General features: G+C 40.7%; 1 protein-coding gene across 1 annotated transcript; it reads left to right on the forward strand.

Moving 5' to 3' along the window:
* Positions 1-16,796: 16,796 nt before the first annotated feature.
* LOC123112119 (uncharacterized) lies at positions 16,797-18,077 on the forward strand. Its single transcript, XM_044533042.1, has 2 exons — positions 16,797-17,677; positions 17,877-18,077. Exons 1-2 carry the CDS (start codon positions 17,122-17,124, stop codon positions 17,891-17,893), a joined length of 573 nt encoding a protein of 190 aa, XP_044388977.1. The 5' UTR covers positions 16,797-17,121; the 3' UTR covers positions 17,894-18,077.
* Positions 18,078-18,526: the final 449 nt, after the last annotated feature.

Consider the following 18,526-nt stretch of genomic DNA (forward strand, 5'->3'; position numbering starts at 1 on the left):
TCGGCACTGGCCATCAAGCCATCGCCAACGACGACGAGGCCGCACGGTTGTCCGATGCGATGGCGACGAGGCATGCCTTAAAGCATCTCCAACAGGTGCACAAAAGATCCGCGCGCTATAATAGTTTTAGCACACCGGACCCAACATTGGTTTACTAGATGCCGAAAAACACCCAGTGCAAATTGTGAAGTACGCGCAATCCGGTGCCCCAAATTTGCAGCTTCTGATAGCACTTTTTAGCGCGTGCCCAAACCTTTTTTGTGCGTGCACTATTTTACAGCTTCTACTGGACTGTCCGGCGCCAAGAAACCCAAATTTTAGCGTGCGGAGCAGTTTTTGTGCGCCCGTTGGAGACACTCTAAAGCATGCGCTCGTGCGGCTGGACAGCTGCGCAATGGCGCAGTTACGCAGTGGCGTCAACCCGACCCTCCGGTGATCGGACCCTGCGCCCCCACAAGCATCTGCGGCTCCGTCGGCAACGGCCACGGCCGCTCATGGCGCTCGGGCCTCACAGTCGGCATTGCCCGGCACGCTTGAGCCGCATCAGTGGCGGCGACCCCAGACCATCCATGGAGCGCAGTGCCCTTCCTGCTCCTGCTCGATGCCGGCCCAAAGCTTGTGCACAGCGGCAATGCATCCTTGGCTACTGATACGTCTCCAACGTATCTATAATTTTTGATTGTTCCATGATATTATATTACCCGTTTTGGATGTTTATGGGCTTTACTTTACACATTTATATCATTTTTGGGACTAACCTACTAACCGGAGGCCCAGCCCGTATTGCTGTTTTTTTGCCTATTTCAGTATTTCGAAGAAAAGGAATATCAAACGGACTCCAAATGCAATGAAACCTTCGGGAGCGTGATTTTTGGAAGGAACGTGATCCAGAGGACTTGGAGTACAAGTCAAGAAGCAGCCGAGGCGGCCACGAGGATGGAGGGCGCGCCCACCCCTACAGGGCGCCCCCCTATCTCGTGGGCCCCTCGGGCGGCCACCAACCTACTTCTTCCTCCTATATATACCCACGTACCTCGAGAACATCAGAACAAGCCACGAAAACCTAATTCCACCGCCGCAACCTTTTGTATCCGCGAGACCCCATCTTGGAGCCTTCGTCGGTGCTCCACCGGAGGGGGAATCGACCACGGAGGGCTTTTACATCAACACCATAGCCCCTCTGATGAGTTGTGAGTAGTTTACCACAGACCTCCGGGTCCATAGTTATTAGCTAGATGGCTGCTTCTCTCTTTTTGGATCCCAATACCATGTTCTCCTCGATCTTCTTGGAGATTTATTCGATGTAACTCTTTTTGCGGTGTGTTTGTCGAGATCCGATGAATTGTGGGTTTATGATCAAGTTTATCTATGAGAAATATTTTAATCTCCTTCTGAATTCTTTTATGTATGATTGAGTTACTTTGTAAGTCTCTTCGAATTATCAGTTTGGTTTGTCCTACTAGATTTATCTTTCTTGCAATGGGAGAAGTGTTTAGCTTTGGGTTCAATCTTGTGGTGTCCTTTCCCAGTGACAGGGGCAGCAAGGCACGTATTGTATTGTTGCCATCGAGGATAAGAAGATGGGGTTTATATCATATTGCATGAGTTTATCCCTCTACATCATGCCATCTTTCTTAATGCGTTACTTTGTTCTTTATGAACTTAATACTCTAGATGCATGCTGGATAGCGGTCGATGTGTGGAGTAATAGTAGTAGATGTAGGCAGGAGTCGGTCTACTTGTCATGGACGTGATGCCTATATACATGATCATACCTAGATAATCTCATAATTATTCGCTTTTCTATCAATTGCTCGACAGTAATTTGTTCACCCACCGTAATACTTATGCTATCTGGAGAGAAGCCACTAGTGAAACCTATGGCCCCCGGGTCTATCTTTTATCATATAAGCTTTCAATCTACTTTTATTTGCATCTTTACTTTTCCAATCTATACCATAAAATACCAAAAATATATTTATCTTATCATACTATCTCTATCAGATCTCACTTTCGCAAGTGGCCATGAAGGGATTGACAACCCCTTTATTGCGTTGGTTGTGAGTTCTTTGTTTGTTTGTGTAGGTGCGTTGGACTTTTGAGGAGCCTCCTACTGGATTGATACCTTGGTTCTCAAAAACTGAGAGAAATACTTACGCTACTATTGCTGCATCACCCTTTCCTCTTCAAGGAAAACCAACCCAAGCTCAAGACGTAGCAAGAAGGATTTCTGGCGCCGTTGCCGGGGAGGTCTTCGCTCAAGTCAAGACATACCAAGTACCCACCACAAACTCATCTCCCTCGCATTTACATTATTTGCCATTTGCCTCTCATTTTCCTCTCCCCTACTTCACCCTTGCCATTTTATTTGCCCTCTCTTTTCCAATCTCCTCTCTCTTTCGCTTGCCTTTTTCTGTTTGGTTGTGTGCGGATTACTTGTCGCCATGGTGCAAGATAATACCAAATTGTGTGATTTCTCCAATACCAATAATAATGATTTCCTTAGTACTTCGATTGCTCCTCTTAATGATGTTGAGTCTTGTGAAATCAATACTGCTTTGCTGAATCTTGTTATGAAAGATCAATTCGCCGGCCTTCCTAGTGAAGATGCCGCTACCCATCTAAACAACTTTGTTGATTTGTGTGATATGCAAAAAAAGATACGGATAATGATATTGTTAAATTGAAGTTATTTCCGTTTTCCCTTAGAGATCGTGCTAAAGTTTGGTTTTCGTCTTTGCCTAAAAATAGTATTGATTCTTGGAACAAGTGCAAAGATGCTTTTATCTCTAAGTATTTTCCTCCCGCTAAGATCATCACTCTTAGGAACGATATTATGAATCTTAAACAACTTGATCACGAGCATGTTTCCCAATCTTGGGAAAGAATGAAATTGATGATTCACAATTGCCCTACTCATGGTTTGAATTTATGGATGATCATACAAAATTTTTATGCTGGATTGAATTTTGCTTCTAGAAATCTTTTAGATTCGGCCGCGGGAGGCACGTTTATGGAAATCACTTTAGGAGATGCGACAAAACTCCTTGATAATATTATGGCTAATTATTCTCAATGGCACACCGAAAGATCTACTAGTAAAAAAGTGCATGCTATAGAAGAAATTAATGTTTTGAGTGGAAAGATGGATGAACTTATGAAATTGTTTGCTACTAAGAGTGCTCCTATTGATCCCAAGGATATGCCTTTGTCTACTTTGATTGGGAATAATAATGAATCTATGGATGTGAATTTTGTTGGTAGGAACAGTTTTGGAAACAATGCTTATAGAGGAAACTTTAATCCTAGACCGTTCCCTAGTAATTCCTCTAATAATTATGGAAATTCCTACAATAATTCTTATGGCAATTTTAATAAGATGCCTCTGATTTTGAGAATAGTGTGAAAGAATTTATGATCTCTTAAAAGAATTTTAATGCCTTGCTTGAAGAAAAATTGCTCAAAGTTGATGATTTGGCTAGGAACGTTGATAGACTTTCACTTGATGTTGATTCTCTTAAACTTAGATCCCCTCCTAATCATGATATCAACTAGATCATTGATGGCGCGCGTTGCTGCGCTCGTCTATTTTGGCTCTTACAGGTCTTAGGGATACGAAGTAATTTGTATTACATGTGTTTGCAACGTTTTGTAATATTGTGTATATTGCAACTTTTGTTGTCCCCATTATTTTCAAAATAATGTTGATTGAATAGAGGATTTCAATTGGTTTAAAATAATGTGACCTAAGAGAAGAATTCAATTGGTTTGAAAGAATGTAGCGTGTTTATGTTCTTAGGTCTAATGGACTTGTAGTTGATTCGAGGGTGTGCCTTAGGTGTACATGTTCCTTGATTGATCGTGACAGTCTTAATGCATTTATGAGATTTGCTAAAGGAACATTAGAAAATTTCTAACAAATAGAGATTGTACTACCCCCAACTGAGAGGGATTACACTAATCATGTTTACAAAGAACCGAGGATAATGTGATCCTAACTTAAAACTGACGCTTAGCTATTGCTTTCTAACTTCAACGGTATGACCTTGATCATGCGGGCAACAAGTCGCCTTGGATCAACCTCATGACCTTACTTGAGGTCCTTTAAATTCTAAGTGGTGTACATGGCCAACACATTAAAGTTTGTTTCAAGAAAAGGGAGTAAAACTAGAGAAGGAATCAGTATGTTGATTGATCTTCAATGTGTCATTAGATTCATGGTATTTGCTTCGAGCATTCTTTGGATGGGATACATGTCCTGATTTATTCATCTGTAGGAAGAGGGGAATGACTGAAATGTGCTGGATAAAGTGGACAAAGGGTGTTCAAAGGGAAAGGCACAACAGGAAGCATTAGAGTGGATTCAATAGGTACCTTTGAGAATGAATTAGTATGTTCGTCGATGTTTGGCATGTCATTAGAGTCATGATCTTTGTTTTGAGCAGTCCATGGAAGGGACACATCCCTAGACCGATTGATCTGCACAAAGGAAAAAATGTTTGAATGGAAAGAGACAATGCTATATGAATAGATTCTAGATGTGGTACCAGTGAGTAGTAAATGGTTGAGTGTTTTAGTGTGTATACTGCTAACGTTGTGTATAAATAGAGAGATGCGATGTGAGTAGTCAGGTTAAATGATTGCCAGATTGTTAGTTGGTGGGCGGAAATTAATGCAGTACTACTTTGTAAATTATTGTGTGTAACTGAAGAGTGAACAATTATTTTTTGTTATCTGTTCTTTATGACTATCCTGATTCGTAAACCACATCATGCTGTGCACGAAAATAAAAAAGAGGAGACATTTTGTATCCAAGAAGGAACATCAGGAGAACATGTCACAACTCACAAGGAAGAATAACCATCTATATAGAAGGCGCCAAAACAGCGAGTAATTTGAAGTTTTACTTACATGGATTTGAGCTTGAGAAAGGAAAACGCGTACTTGAAGATCATTCAAGATTGCCTTGGCTACTCTCAGTTTGAAGCTCCTTGCATCTTGATACCTATTCAGTTGGAAATATTCTTCTATGAAGTGGCCAGTCTCAAAACAAGAAGTTGGCACTGCGAGACATGAAAGAATGAAAATGACAACAACATTATTCTTTTCTTGTTTCTTAATATGATCATCTACATGATCGATAAATGACACAAAAAAATTCCACGACATTTAGCACAAGATATGGTTTCCTACTACTGGAAGAGTTTCCTACCAAAAGACCAAACAAACTGGAGCCAGGTTAGAGAATAGTCGAAATAAGGATGATCGTCTAAAAAACATTTAGCTTCAGTTTAGGCTAAACATCAAGTGGTTCCTGCGTAATCCCTATTCCTATCAGATTCAATGTTAGAGCAAAAATATGTACTCAAAATTAAGATGTCATCATAAAATAATCTACAGTAGCATGCAGGGTATTCAATAGTATTATATCAAAAAGGTTATTTAGCACAAGATAAGATTGTTTGAGGGACTTTCAAGACTGATGGTGGATGCCATTCAAATTTCTATCAATATTGGGAGGATACCATAATGAAGTACCACTCCAAATTCATGTACTCCAATTCATCAACAAAGTTGATTGTACACCAACAGAGGAACTGAAGATATAAATTAGGTCAATGTGAATATGAGCTTACAGATGTTTGGTTTAGTGTGCAGGCCACCTTATCTGCATTTAAACCCTCTTGGCAGGAAAAAAAAGACGTGGGGAACTGCAAAACTTACAACACCAAACTTTGATCTAAGAATCCTGTAGTTTTGATTAAAAAAAAGCAAGCAACATTTCTGGTAAGCTACTTGAGCATAAAACATCAACCATATCCACAATTGTCTATAAAATGCATATGCTGGCAAATTGCAAAGTAACATGTGTTAAGAACCTCTCGAAGAGAAGAAAATTACTTGTAACACCAAGAGTTTTTCTCTTATCTCCAAATGTTGCAACTACTTTCGAATAAGAGAGAAATATGGGACTCAAATATTTCAGTGATATGACACCGTTTGTCTCCTTGACCAAGTGTTTGGCAACAGTTGCCTCTCCGGTGGTACACTTGCTGCTATACTCACTGTAGTCGAAGAAAGGACGTCGCGGTCCCTGCTGTACCTCCAGCCCCCGACCTTCCCTTTCGCTCCACCCAAGTCTATGGATGCATAGAACTAAATCATGTTTATTCGCAAGTATTCTGAGCAAGAAAGATTCTCTAACTAAGCATGATGAGTTAAATTAGGCCACCTCCATTTCTGCACTTTCAGAAGCATCCAAGTGCTCAACTTGATAACAAACGCCATCCTTGTCAATGCCTGTATTTTGTAAGATTGCAATCAAACATTCAGCAATGGTATAGACATATTACTAAGCAAGATTTTAACGGTGCAGATAACAAGAGTCTGACCAGCGCCTCGCTGGGCAAGAGTCTAACAACGTCGAAGAAGGCGTGGTGCGCGAGTCTCCTCTTCGTCCAGGCGACGGAGCGAGCATGCTAAACCAGCGTCGCACAGTCAACAGGGAACCACTTTCCAACCATGGCGACAATCCCCTCGCGCAACATGCACAGGAACAATCCAATCTCCCGATCTGCTTCGTAGAACCCACTCAGGCCCGCGTCCTTCTCCTCTTCCTCGCCCTCCTTGTCCACCGTCCAGTGAGCAGAAGGGGTTGGGTGAACAGCACCATGGTGGATGGTGGAGGTGCTACGGGGAGGCGGTGGTGGCGCATCTAGGGTATGCGTTGAGACCAAGAGAAATGAGAGGGCGGGGAACAAAGCTAGCACGCAGAAGCGCAATGTGGACAATGAGGCCCAATTAACCAGCGGACTAGCAGCCCAACCCAACTTGATGACAGACGTCCAAAATTGTTCCTGGAGTAGCGGCCCAACACTGCCAGCGCTCATTAGTAGCGAACGAAGCGGAGCTTACACGCGATTCAAAACTAATCGGGCGGCTAAAAATGCTCAAAATTGACGATCAGACGTACGGGAGCGCTGATGGCCTGAGAGGGCTGGAAAAGTGCGCAGTTTTAATGTATCTAAATGAGTCTCTCAAAGCAATGAGAGTGTCCATTGATGAGTGCAAAGAAAGAACCGCTAGATTGCGTGCTAAGAAAGATTGCTTTGTAAAGGCATGTTCTTCTAGTTTCCATGAAAATAATGATGAAGATCTTAAGGTTATTGATGTGTCCCCTATTAGATATTTGTTTTGCAATATGAATCTTAATAATAATGGGACTGGAGATGAGTCAACTTTAGTTAAAAGGCGTCCCGATAATTCGGAGTTTTTAGATCTTGATGCTAATTTTGGTAAAAGTGGGATTGAAGAGGTCAAGACTTTAAATAGCATTGAACCCACTATCTTAGACTTCAAGGAATTTGATTATGATAATTTTTCTTTAGAAGGTTGTATTTCCTTGTTGCAATCCGTTGTAAATTCTCCTCATGCTTATAGTCAAAATAAAGCTTTTACCAAACATATTGTTGATGCCTTGATGCAATCTTATGATGAAAAACTTAATTTGGAAGTTTCTATACCTAGAAAACTCAATGATGAGTGGGAACCTACTATAAAGATTAAAATTAAAGATCAGGAGTGTTATGCTTTATGTGATTTGGGTGCTAGTGTTTCCACGATTCCGAAAACTTTATGTGATGTTCTAGGTTTCCATGATCTTAATGATTGCTCTTTCAATTTGCACCTTGCGGATTCCACCATTAAAAAGCCAATGGGAAGGATCAATGATGTTCTCATTGTTGCAAATATAAATTTTGTGCCCGTAGATTTTATCGTTCTTGATATAGATTGCAATCTTTCTTGCCCTATTATTCTTGATAGACCTTTCCTTAGAACGATTGGCGCGATTATTGATATGAAGGAAGGGAATATTAGATTCCAATTTCCATTAAGGAAAGGCATGGAGAACTTTCCAAGAAAGAAAATTAAATTACCTTATGAATCTATCATGCGGGCTACTTATGAATTGAGTGCCAAAGATGGCACTACTTAGATCTATCCTCGCTTTTATGCCCAGCTAGGGGCGTTAAACGATAGCGCTAGTTGGAGGCAACCCAATTATATTTGTGTTTTTTGTTTTTGTTTCTGTTTAGTAATAAATTTTGCATCTACCTTCTGTTTAGATGTGTTTTTATTAGTGTTTGTGCCAAGTAGAACCTATAGGATAACCTATGGTGATAGTTAATTTGATTCTGCTGAAAAACAGAAACTTTGCGCGCACGAATTTAGTTTTTTTAAATCACAGAAACGTGATTTTGCGTTGATTCGTTTTTCTGCAGATCAATAGACATATTTCCCACGACTTCCTATTTTGGTAGGATTTTTAGAGTTCCAAAAGTATTCGTGGGTTATAGATTGCTACAGACTGTTCTGTTTTTGACAGATTCTGTTTTTTGTGTGTTGTTTGCTTATTTTGATGCATCTATGGCTAGTATTGAGTGGTATGAACCATAGAGAACTTGAAATACAGTAGGTTTAACACCAATATAAATAAAGAATGAGTTCATTACAGTACCTTATGTGGTGGTTTTGCTTTCTTTCACAACGGAGCTTATGAGATTTCCTGTTGAGTTTTGTGTTGTGAAGTTTTCAAGTTTTGGGTAAAGATTTGATGGACTGTGGAATAAGGAGTGGCAAGACCTAAGCTTGGGGATGCCCATGGCACCCCAAGATATTCAAGAATAGCCAAAAGCCTAAGCTTGGGTATGCCCCCGGAAGGCATCCCCTCTTTCGTCTTTGTTCATTGGTAACTTTACTTGGAGCTATATTTTTATTCGCCACATGATATGTGTTTTGCTTGGAGCGTCTTGTATGATATTAGTTTTTGCTTTTTAGTTTACCACAATCATCCTTGCTGTACACACATTTTGGGAGAAGCCCACTTGATTGGAATTTATTAGAATACTCTATGTGCTTCACTTATATCTTTTGAGCTAGATAGTTTTTGCTCTAGTGCTTCACTTATATTATTTTGAGAGTCTCTTAGAACAGCATGGTATTTGCTATGGTTATAAAATTGGTCCTAGAATGGTAGGCATCCAAGTAGGGTATAATAAAAACTATCATAGAAAGTGAATTGGATGCTATGATCAATTTGATACTTGATAATTGTTTTGAGATATGGAGGTAGTGATATTAAAGTCATGCTAGTTGGGTTATTATGAATTTAAAGAATGCTTGCGTTGAAGTTTGTGATTCCCGTAGCATGCACGTATGCTGAACCGCTTTGTGATGAAGTTGGAGCACAATTTTATTTATTGATTGTCTTCCTTATGAGTGGCGGTCGGGGACGAGCGATGGTCTTTTCCTACCAATCTATCCCCCTAGGAGCATGCGCATAATACTTTGTTTTTGATGAATTGTAGATTTTTGCCATAAGTATATGAGTTCTTTTGACTAATGTTGAGTCCATGGATTATACGCACTCTCACCTTTCCACCATTGCTAGCCTCTCTTATGCCGCGCAACTTTCACAGGTACCATTCACCCACCATATACCTTCCTCAAAACAGCCACCATACCTACCTATTATGGCATTTCCATAGCCATTCCAAGATATATTGCCATGCAACTTTCCATCGTTCCGTTTTTATGACACGCATCATGATTGTCATATTGCTCTTTGCATGATCATGTAGTTGACATCGTATTGTGGCAAGGCGACCTTCATAATTTTCATACATGTCGCTCTTGATTCATTGCATATCCCGGTACACCGCCGGAGGCATTCATATAGAGTCATATCTTGTTCTAAGTATTGAGTTGTAATTCTTGAGTTGTAAGTAAATAAAAGTGTGATGATCTTCATTATTAGAGCATTGTCCCAGTGAGAAAAGGATGATGGAGACTATGATTCCCCCACAAGTCGGGATGAGACTTCGGACTAAAGAAAAAAAAGAGAAATAAAAAAGAGAAAGGCCAAAAAAGGCCAAAGAAAAAAATAAAAGAAAAAATGAGAGAAAAAGAGAGAAGGGACAATGCTACTATCCTTTTACCACACTTGTGCTTCAAAGTAGCACCATGATCTTCATGATAGAGAGTCTCCTATGTTGTCACTTTCATATACTAGTGGGAATTTTTTATTATAGAACTTGGCTTGTATATTCCGATGATGGGCTTCCTCAAAATGCCCTAGGTCTTCGTGAGCAAGCAAGTTGGATGCACACCCACTTAGTTTCTTTTGTTGAGCTTTCATACATTTATAGCTCTAGTGCATCTGTTGCATGGCAATCCCTACTCACTCACATTGATATCTATTAATGGGCATCTCCATAGCCCGTTGATACGCCTAGTTGATGTGATACTATCTTCTCCTTTTTTGTCTTCTCCACAACCACCATTCTATTCCACATATAGTGCTATGTCCATGACTCTCGCTCATGTATTGCGTGAAAGTTGAAAAAGTTTGAGATTACTAAAGTATGAAACAATTGCTTGGCTTGTCATTGAGGTTGTGCATGATTAAATACTTTGTGTGATGAAGATAGAGCAACAACCAGACTATATGATTTTGTAGGGATAACTTTCTTTAGCCATGTTATTTTGAGAAGACATGATTGCTTGATTAGTATGCTTGAAGTATTACTATTTCTTATGTCAATATGAACTTTTATTTTGAATCATTTGGATCTGAATTCATGCCACAATAAAGAAAATTACATTGAGAATCATGCTAGGTAGCATTTCACATCAAAAATTCTGTTTTTATCATTTACCTACTCGAGGATGAGCAGGAATTAAGCTTGGGGATGCTTGATACGTCTCCAACGTATCTATAATTTTTTATTGTTCCATGCTATTATATTACCCGTTTTGGATGTTTATGGGCTTTACTTTACACATTTATATCATTTTTAGGACTAACCTACTAACCGGAGGCCCAACCCATATTGTTGTTTTTTTGCCTATTTCAGTATTTCGAAGAAAAGGAATAACAAACGGAGTCCAAATGCAATGAAACCTTCGGGAGCGTGATTTTTGGAACGAACGTGATCCAGAGGACTTAGAGTGCAAGTCAAGAAGCAGCCGAGGCGGCCACGAGGGTGGAGGGCGCGCCCACCCCTACAGGGGGCGCCCCCTATCTCGTGGGCTCCTCAGGCGGCCACCTACCTACTTCTTCCTCCTATATATACCCACATACCCTGAGAACATCAGAACAAGCCACGAAAACCTAATTCCACTGCCGCAACCTTCTGTGTCCGCGAGATCCCATCTTGGAGCCTTCGCCGGCGCTCCGCCGGAGGGGGAATCGACCATGGAGGGCTTCTACATCAACACCATAGCCCCTCCGATGAGTTGTGAGTAGTTTACCATAGACCTTTGGGTCCATAGTTATTAGCTAGATGGCTTCTTCTCTCTTTTTGGATCTCAATACCATGTTCTCCTCGATCTTCTTGGAGATCTATTCGATGTAACTCTTTTTGCGGTGTGTTTGTCGAGATCCGATGAATTGTGGGTTTATGATCAAGTTTATCTATGATAAATATTTGAATCTTCTCTGAATTCTTTTATGTATGATTGGTTATCTTTGCAAGTCTCTTCGAATTATCAGTTTGGTTTGGCCTACTAGATTGATCTTTCTTGCTATGGGAGAAGTGTTTAGTTTTGGGTTCAATCTTGCGATGTTCTTTCCCAGTGACAGCAGGGGCAGCAAGGCACGTATTGTATTGTTGCCATCGAGTATAAATAGATAGGGTTTATATCATATTGCATGAGTTTATCCCTCTACATCATGTCATCTTTCTTAATGTGTTACTCCGTTCTTTATGAACTTAATACTCTAGATGCATGCTGGATAGCGGTTGATGTGTGGAGTAAAGGTAGTAGATGCAGGCAGGAGTCGGTCTACTTGTCACAGACGTGATGCCTATATACATGATCATACCTAGATAATCTCATAATTATTCGCTTTTCTATCAATTGCTCGACAGTAATTTGTTCACCCACCGTAATACTTATGCTATCTTGAGAGAAGCCACTAGTGAAACCTATGGCCCCCGGGTCTATCTTTTATCATATAAGCTTTCAATCTACTTTTATTTGCATCTTTACTTTTCCAATCTAGATCATAAAATACCAAAAATATATTTATCTTATCATACTATCTCTATCAGATCTCACTTTCGCAAGTGGCTGTGAAGGGATTGACAACCCCTTTATTGCGTTGGTTGCGAGTTCTTTGTTTGTTTGTGTAGGTGTGTGGGACTTTTGAGGAGCCTCCTACTGGATTGATACCTTGGTTCTCAAAAATCGAGGGAAATACTTACGCTACTATTGCTGCATCACCCTTTCCTCTTCAAGGAAAACCAATGCAAGCTCAAGACGTAGTAGCTACACACAATGGCAAAGTGTGGACTGCTCTAGCATGGCATCACCCCCTTCCTCCGATAGTCCGGCGGTAATTACGAGATTTCTCCCGGCTGAAGCAACAGGGGATAAGGAACCTTATCCTTCCCTAGTTTGCACTAAGATCCATGTATTTACAGGAACTAGCAAAGTAGCCCCAAATAGTGGTCCAGGCCAAAAAAATTCAATAATCCTTTTCTCTCTCGTGGGATTTGCAAATTGGCCCTGTTAATAGTGCTATTTACTAGTATTAATCTGTTTTAGACCCTGTTATTTTGAGTGTTTGTTTTCAATACTGTGTTTCTGTTGAGTACCTTGTATTTTAGAACATATGTGAGATGGAATATATTTCCATGTCCTACATGTTGAGATTATACGTCCACTATTTGAAGTTCAAAGTGAGTTTCTTCAAATTGATGCTTGGAATCACAAGGTAGTCATATAGATCTACTGCCTACGCAGATTATCAATGACTACTGTTAAAGTCTACTTTGTCATTTTGACATTACAATTGCTTTACAAAGTGCTCTCACATGCATTTTACTAAGTCGTGACATAAGGCATTACGAGTGAGTATCTACTGATTTTATCATATTATACTCCCTAGTGTTGTGAGATCTACTCTATTCTGGAGATTATCTTCAAAGTGTCATGCTTAATAATTTGAAGTTCACACTAATGATTTCAAGCCAACTTGAAATTTTCATTAATTTTGCAAAGTTCATTACAACATCAACCATGATGGTCTTTAATTTATTAACTGTAGATTAATTATCTCTGGTTACCGACGGCTAGAGAATTTGAGGCATGCGCCTTCAATGGCCACGACTGCCCTACCTGGGCCATGGGCATCATGATCGCTCTTGTATATCATGGGATATTGTGTACAATTCAAGACACATAGGATTCACCTGTGGTCGGAATCACACTGCTAACATAAAATAAGTTGTCTTATACATCATAAGGAATTATATCAATCTAGATCTTAGCATCTGGTTATTTTGCATCAGCAATCCCTAGGACACAAAGGACCTTGCTCACATGGAGAACGTGTTGGTTGACTATGCCTAAATCGGTATGTTTGGAGACTTCGGCTAGTCTCTCAATCCCCTTAGTGATCTATTTATCTATGTCCATTTGTGATGTTATAATAAGAACATATGTATTATTGTTGTCATCATATATTGTACTCCCTCCGTCCCGTAATATAAGAGCGTTTTTGACACTACTCTAGTGTGAAAAATGCTCTTATATTATGGGACAGAGGGAGTATATCACCATATATTGTATAAGCACTTTGGTACAAATACATTTGTATATGTTCTATATATCTGATAGAGATTTTCCTATTGAGAATCTTCAAATCTATATATAGATTTCTGCGGGGGTCAATCTGATGAAAGATGATATGTGCCTTGTGGACATATGCACCACAAACTCTATACTTAGGGAAGTAAAATATTTCCACTCTTCCTGAGGGGAAAGGAGATATTTAAACAATTGTTGGATGCGATGATGTAATTATTGGCTCAACTCAGGTCATATTACTACCCCTATGGGTACTTGAGTATAATCAAGGATGCTTTATTGTGTCTTGGTTCAACTCGTACCCTAATGAAGTATGGAGATATCTGTCAAAATAGTTTCCATAGAGAAACTTACGATGACAACAAAGAGGAATATCTTCTCTTTACCATATGCAACGGATATGGCAAGCACATTCTCTATGTATCATCAGGATTGTACTACACATACTACAAAACCGATATCACATGTTGCGTACAAGATAGGTTTCCAAAATGTCTTGTAGATGACAAACTTGGCATATTCACCTTGGTCATCCAGACATTGGGTTGAAACTGAAACTATCACCAATTCCATTGGTTTATGACTATTATGATGCTAAGTTCTAACAATATTTGGATTTTATGTGTACTTTATGTGACACGGGGAAGCTCATTTTTAAGGCTTGCACACCTTAAAGTCTATGCTGAACCACTCAGACTCCTTGAATACATCAAGTCGAGGTAAGTGGCTCTTCCTAACCATTGAGTAGACTATTCAAGTATCCATGGTTTTTGAAAGACACATCTACACCATGGTCTCAAGTGTGTTTTATCCACACAAAACAATTGGCTCATTCTCCTGAACATTGATTCAATCAAAATTGAATGGACAAAGTTGCAGAATTCTCCTTGCATGCCTTCACTATGGCCCTAGGATTGAAGTTTAGCACTTTTCCAATATATCTACACTCAAAATGGTTTGGTAGAATCCTTTATCCAGAGAGTTAAGCTCATTGCATTATATTTACTCTAGAATTTTGTAACTTACCAACTTTACGTAGGAGTCATGCAGTTTTACATGCTCATGACCAAATTGCATAATATCATTCCCCTCTATCTTTGATATGTGGAATTCTACCAAGTATTTCCCATCTGCGTTAATTCGGTTACATGCAGAGATCACCACCCCGACATACATCATTGGCCCCTCAACATATATTTGGGATCTATGTGAGGAATAACTATATTTCCGTCAATACCTCAAGCCCCTCACATGGGAGCTATTTATGGCCAGTATGTTTGATTCAATGAGGAACATTTGTAGGCATTAGGGGGAGATTTCAAGTACCACACAGAATGCCAGGAAATTAGTGTAATTCTCAACACATTTCTGCCTCAAGTCCATGTACTCAAAGATCTGAACCATGCGTTTAGAAGTTTTGCAACACATTGCAAATAACCTGTCAGATTCATTTATTGAATATAAAGGTGTCACATAATCCTAGAATCCTGAAAAAATATGCCTGAAAGAGTGGAGGTACCAACAAAACACACTCAACTCCCCATTAACAGCAATAGGGGGAGAAGTATGACACTAGTACACCAGGTATTAGCTTCTCGCAAGCAAGGATATCAAGGCCTCTAAATATGTAAATGCAAGTCAACTTCACTTTGGCAGACACCTAATGGGTAGTATACACCCAGTGGATGGGCAACGTCCACCAACCCAGGTCATAGTGCACACAATGACTGGGACATTGGAATACCCGACTCAACCGCATTGGAAATCGCAGGGTAATGATAGTTCCATCAACTCTATATTGATATGTAGATTCCAGAGAAACATATAAACTGAAGTCTACAGTTGTTGACACGAAAAAACCTTTCACATGATTTAGGCCCAAAGACCATGGCCATGGCAAAGTGTGAACAACACTCGGACTGAACTCGAGCAAAGGGTATAATCTAGGTAGAAATAATCTTGCTCAATAATGGGAAGGTATTCATAAGCAATACCTACATCAGTTTTCTTCCAAAAACAGAATGAGAACCATGAGGTGGTGAGAGATATAGAAAGTACTAAAGTGCAAGGGTTAACGCAGATACCTGAACTATTCTTCAGAGGTGGAATCTCTTTCCGATACATTATACCATTGGCAGTATAAAATCAGCTATCTATGCAGTTGATAGATGTAGTGCAAGGTTATATTAGTTCAGTATGTAATCACTTACTGATTATATCAATGTATGTTGCGATTTGCATTTCCATTCAGAAGGGCAATTACTGTTATATGTTGCAGCAATTTCTCCTTATTTTCTCACTAGTTTGCGGGAGTTTTAGCAATATATCAAACACATATATCCTCACTTTTTCCCATGGGGTTTTGGAGGAGTTTTTCAAGATGATTATACTTACACTAACAACCATGGATTAGGGGGAGTCTTAGGAGTTAATTAATTCTAATAATCTCTGCTTTTCCTAATTGAGGCGGTTGCTTCATGTCCCTACGGACGTGCCTTCTGGGGCTATATATATATATATATATATATATATATATATATATATATATATATATATATATATATATATATATATGACAAATGTTTCCTACAAGCAGTGGTAGTTACCACCATTTGCGTTTTGTATGTTGTATGTAGTATCTGTTGAAACCAAGAATATGTACGTGTAGTATGTAGTATATAATAATGATTAGATAGTATATATACAAATTTTTAGGTAGTATGTTCCATTTTTTGAGTATGCTCTTTTTTACGTACAAATATGTACGTATTTCACAAATATAACAAAAACTATGGGCTCATATGTAATTTTTTCATGTAACTTGTTTTGAAATATCTTAAATATAGATACGAACATATTTAATATAATAAATAGTATATATAGTACCACATGCTAGTATATGAGACATGTGGGGTAACTACCACTGGGTGGTAGGATGGATTTTCCCTATATGTCTCATATATATATATATATATATATATATATATATATATATATATATATATAGGATGGGTCTATTATGATAACACCCCTTAAGTCTGATTCTGCACACCACTTTCTTATTCTGCTAACACCCGTCGGAGACGAAGTGCGCGCAGATGAAAAACAAATCCCCTCCGAGCCCCCGATGCCACCCTCCCGCGGTCAAACCCCAGGTCCACCCCCAACCACCCACCCCCTTCCCGTGCCCCATCACCTCAGGCCATCCCGGCCGGCGTGGATCTCGCCCACGTCCCACGCCCCTACCTCTCTACCCACCGGTTACCTCCTGCACCACAACCTCCCTCCCCCTCCTGCGCCACCAGCCCACCACCTACCCCTCATCCCCGACCCCCACTTCAGATCCGGGCGGCCGCTCTGCCTCAGATCCGGCTGGGCTCCAACGAGGCACCGACAGTGGATCCGGCCGATGCCACCATCGGTCTCCACCGGACTCCTGCGAGAGCAGTACCGGACTGCTTCCCCATGCCTCCCAGCCTCCCCCACCAACCGCAGCAACATGTGCGGCGACATACTTCACTTCCGTGGCCGCCGACGATGAGGGCCTCCACCGGTGTGGCACCGAACCGGCAGATCTCAGGCCTTCCCTCTCTGGCCCCGACGAGCTGCCCTCCTTCCCTTGCAGTCCATGCGTCCCTGACGCGGACCGCCCCACCTCCTTGGCCAAGCATCGCCCGCCCGCTCCCTCCTCTGGCCAGATGCACCGGACTCCACGGATCAAGTGCCGCCTGCATCCGGGCGCCCGGCGGCCTCCCCCAACAATGGCGGTCGCCCCTGCGCCATCGACAGGGATCCACCCCCCTGCTCGCACACCATCGAGAAAAGCCTGATGCAGCCGTGCCGCTGCTATTTTCTTTCGCCGATCTGGTTGCTTCTCTCCCACCAGCGATTTGGGACTTGTCGCCTGTGAAGTTTGATGGTTCCCCCATGCAGTTCGTTTTTGCCTCTCCGATGCGGTGGTGTCGAGCGGCCATCCCCTGCCACGCCGGTGCCACCTCGGCATGTGGGAGGAGCACGAGAGGTGAGCAATTAGGTAGCTCTTCCCGTGCAGTTCGGCTGGGATTCAAAAGCTCCTGGCCTCCCACTGTGCAGTACGCCTGGTGTGCCATTGAAGTGCTCTTATACACTTCACTAACTTTGTGATTTCTGAAGAGATAAAAAAGTTGCAAATGAAGTCTGCTATGGTTTGCTATTGAGGTTCATTTTACTCTTTTTTGCAGGGAAAAAAATGAAGTGATGCGGTTCTATTGGATGCCCCATAACTCAATTTTGTTGTTGTTGAAAATTGCACTTCATTAGCTCATTGTAACAACTACAGTTTACTACTGCGATGGTGTGGTTTGGCTTCGCGGAGCCTGCACTTTTGTCTTGATGCAAGTAGCCCACAAAATTTAATAAGTATGAAAAGAAGACAACAAAAACTCATGAGGTTCATTTTTGGTAGTGTTGCGGTTCATTTTCGGGAGTGTTTGCTGTCCACTCTCGTTCAAAAAAAAGTTGAAAAAAGACAACAAAAACTTATGCGAGAAAGTTTATGTCCGACCAAAAGAAATCACGAAGTTCACTTGACTGCCTACTGCAGTGCGGTTTTCCGTTTGAAGCAGTGCGTTCTTATGTCCGATGGAAGGTCTACTCGCTTGGTCAACGCGCATACAAAATTAATAAGTATAAAAAATACAACAAGTACTCATGAGGTTCACTTTTGGTAGTGTTACGGTTCATTTTCGGAAGTGTTGTGGTCCACTCTCGTTCGGAAAAAAGTTGAAAAAAAGACAACAAAAACTTGTGCGAGAAAGTTTATGTTCGACAAAAAGAAATCACGAAGTTCACTTAACTGTCTGTTGCAGTGCGATTTTTAGTTTGAAGCAGT

Source organism: Triticum aestivum, chromosome 5B (genome assembly GCF_018294505.1).
Source record: "Triticum aestivum cultivar Chinese Spring chromosome 5B, IWGSC CS RefSeq v2.1, whole genome shotgun sequence".
Classification (NCBI taxonomy): domain Eukaryota; kingdom Viridiplantae; phylum Streptophyta; class Magnoliopsida; order Poales; family Poaceae; genus Triticum; species Triticum aestivum.

Bases quoted from the DNA above. Each gene is read 5' to 3' on its own strand.
- LOC123112119 (XM_044533042.1), top strand. From the start codon at position 17,122: ATGCCTCCCAGCCTCCCCCACCAACCGCAGCAACATGTGCGGCGACAT.